Source organism: Vipera berus (genome assembly GCF_964194415.1).
Source record: "Vipera berus genome assembly, chromosome: 1".
Classification (NCBI taxonomy): Eukaryota; Metazoa; Chordata; class Lepidosauria; order Squamata; family Viperidae; genus Vipera; species Vipera berus.
In genome coordinates, this window is record NC_138202.1 from 77,891,362 (window position 1) to 77,894,942 (window position 3,581).

Consider the following 3,581-nt stretch of genomic DNA (forward strand, 5'->3'; position numbering starts at 1 on the left):
GGAGCTGAAAAATGTAGATGTGTATATAAACCATTGTACTTATGAAGTCTTGAGATTATAGAACACAATGTTTACACATACACAGAGTGTATACCTTTTGTAATGATTTCTCAAGTTTCCTGAAAGGAGGCTATTGTACAGAGTGTGTGTGATTTCTGTTAGACAATAAATATTCTGGGAATCTCACATTCAATCAGATTGACTCTATTGTGTTGCAGATACTAAACTGAACTGTGAAGAATCTCCATGAAGGTGACCAGCCATGCAATGTTCTTGGAAGGCTGTCCTCTTACTTGCTTTGGCCTCCATTGCTATCCAGTACACAGCCATCCGCACTTTCACAACCAAGTCCTTCCAAAGTTGCCCTGTACCCAGTCCCATGAATTGTAGCCTAAATCAGGAGGCTGAATCTGCTGACAGACTGTGTGATGAAAGCCCAACTTTTTCTTACAACCTTTCTAAGAAGACTCATGTCCTGATCTTAGCCACCACCAGAAGTGGTTCTTCTTTCGTTGGTCAGCTCTTTAATCAGCACTTTGATGTTTTCTATTTATTTGAACCCCTTTACCATGTCCAGTACACCTTGATTCCAAAGCTAACCCAGATGAAGGGCTCCATGGACCGACGGATCATGCTGGGAGCTGGCAGAGATTTGCTGAGGAGTCTTTATGACTGCGATCTTTACTTTTTAGAAAATTACATCAAACCCCAGCCGGTGAACCACACCACAGACAGACTCTTCAGGAGAGGGGCCAGCAAAGCTCTGTGCTCCGCACCAGTTTGTGAGACACTGCTACCGATTGATACAACTTTGGAAGAAGGTGACTGCGTAAAAAAATGTGGCAGTTTGAACTTGACTCTAGCTACCGAATCATGCAGGGATCATGGGCATGTTGCTATCAAAACAGTGCGAGTGCCGGAGGTCAATGACCTTCGGGCCTTGGTGGACGATCCAAGGCTTAACCTGAAAATTATACAATTAGTGAGAGACCCCAGAGGCATCCTTGCTTCCAGGAGTGAAACATTTAGAGACAGTTACAGACTTTGGCGAATCTGGGATGGCACAGGTAGGAAACCCTACAACTTGGATGTGACACAACTCACCACTGTCTGTGAGGACTTTTTGAACTCCGTATCCACTGGCTTAAATAGGCCCTCATGGCTGAAAGGCAAATACATGCTGGTGCGATATGAAGACATAGCTAGGAATCCTCTAAAAAAGACTGAGGAAATGTATGAATTCCTCGGTATCCCAATGGATAGTAATGTGGAACGATGGATACAGAATAATACAAGAGGAGACAGGTCTGCAGCCAAGCACAAATACGGGACTGTCCGAAATTCAGCAGCAACAGCAGAGAAGTGGCGGTTCCGCCTGTCTTATGAAATTGTGGCATTCACACAGAATGCATGCCAGCAGGTATTAATACAACTGGGTTACAAACTGGTATCCTCTGAGAAGGAATTAAAGAACCTCTCCATAAGTCTGGTGGAAGAAAGGGATTTCTTGCCCTTTGGGTAATGCAGATGTTTAGGGCTCCTATTGTAAGCTTGAGATGAGCCATTTGTAACTGTTGCCTTACTTTCCCTCTTCCCACCTACTCTCTAAAAAAATTGCACTAATTGTTGAATGGGATTCTCAAAGGAAAGTTCCCCTTCTCAAACCATTGTATAGATGGATGACTATTGGGTCTCTTAAGAGCAAAAACTAAAATAAAACAACTGTGGACAGGGAGCAATGTTTACAAATCACACCCACTTAACAATATATAAAAGGGAAAAAAAGTAACCCTCGGCTTTCCACACTGATGGGAATCTGAAGGCTTATACTTTTGCACTTTTTACTTTTACAATGTAAGAGGTAATATATATATATATATATATATATATATATATATATATATATATATATATATATATATATATATATGTATATGTATATGTATATGTATATGTATATGTATATGTATATGTATATGTATATGTATATGTATATGTATATATATATGTGTGTGTATATATATATATATATATATGTCTAATTTATGAATAGTGTTGTTACCTCCCTCCCAACTCTTATAAGCAGGTTTTACTGTTAGATGATGGTGGAATAGTCTCCTTGTTTTTAATCTTGTTTTGATATATCTGAGTCATATTATCAGGCTGGTTGCTGATCTACAGTTTGTTTAGTAACACGACATTTCTTTGTGCCAAGAAAGAAAGAAAGAAAGAAAGAAAGAAAGAAAGAAAGAAAGAAAGAAAGAAAGAAAGAAAGAAAGAAAGAAAGAGAAAAACTGAGATTTGCTAAACAGGAACAACGATGCTTTATCTCTGTGCTTTTTTCAAATAAAGATTTCAATAAAATTAATTGTTCCTGGAGGGTGAAATTCACCAAGCCAGGCTTAATGAATCTTGAGACTGCTAAACTCTGTTCAGGATAGCTGTGGATACTTTAATGTTATGTTGAGGGAGAAGGAGGTAGCAAGTGCATTTTTAGTGTCAAGGATGGGCAGTGGGAAGAATGATAATAAAACAAGTTGACAATCTGATTTAAGTGCAGAAGTGATGGCAATCCTGTAATCTGTATAGCTTTTAAACACTTGCCCCTTTCATTTGTAGCCAATTGCAGCTGGTTGCCTGAGAATCCACAGGTGGGAGGGAGGGGGCACCTGTTTGAACAACATTACATAATTTGCATTTGTAAGGCAATGTCTTGGCATATGTGATATCATCATAGCTCGTACTAGACACCTATGACTGGTTAACTCATTATAACAAAAATAGAGCTCAGGAGTTTCAACCTCAAGAAATCTTGCCTGCCTGCCTGCTTAAATCACCATATGTTCAGGTAAGGTAGCTTAATGGGACAGCTGGAACTCCTGGTTCAAATGGCAAAGTTAAAGGAGACGAAAATAGCCAAGACTGCTACCCCAAATCAAAGAAAACTACTGGTGTTAGGAATGGTCCCCTTCCCTCACTTTCAACACCTTATTGTTAAAACCATTCTCGGCACCAGTCTTTACCAATCAACTTCTTTTTCCTAATCTAAGCAGGCTTAGCTTTCAAGTTAAATGATTAATTTCAAGGTTGTCATAATTAATACTGGAAATCTAAAGGAAATCCTAGTGCCCATACCTGTCTTAGATCTTAAGAAAGGAATGGCTAGAGCTGGACTTAACTGGACCAGGATTATATGCAAGTGGTTGTGTCATTAACATATTGATTTTTTTTTAAAAAAAATCCCTCTGGGCAGGCTCTCTTTCTCCATGCAGCCCTTATTTGAGAAAAATGCATAAAGCATCAAAGGAAGCAGGAATCTGTTCCACAGATGGATGGTTAGCATTGAATAAATCCTAAGGATTCTGTGATCCAAACGCAGTCAGCACTCCCTATGGAAAATGAACAGCTGCTAAACCAACTAAAATATTTAGTCCATGTTTTCCCCAAGCCTGATTATGGAAGGGTAAACTCTGCCTTTTCTGCCTTCTATGACCTGCCATAATCTTGTTCTAGAAGCTTTTGGTTTTGGTTTCCTCCTGGGAGGGGTGGGGTGGCAGGATCTAATTGCTACTCGAGGAAAG

General features: G+C 39.5%; 1 protein-coding gene across 1 annotated transcript; it reads left to right on the top strand.

Annotated features, from left to right (window-relative positions):
- Positions 1-262: 262 nt before the first annotated feature.
- CHST1 (carbohydrate sulfotransferase 1) lies at positions 263-1,522 on the top strand (the record flags this gene model as incomplete). The annotated part of the gene is made up of 1 exon (XM_081327619.1): positions 263-1,522. One exon carries the CDS (start codon positions 263-265, stop codon positions 1,520-1,522), a length of 1,260 nt encoding a protein of 419 aa, XP_081183745.1.
- Positions 1,523-3,581: the final 2,059 nt, after the last annotated feature.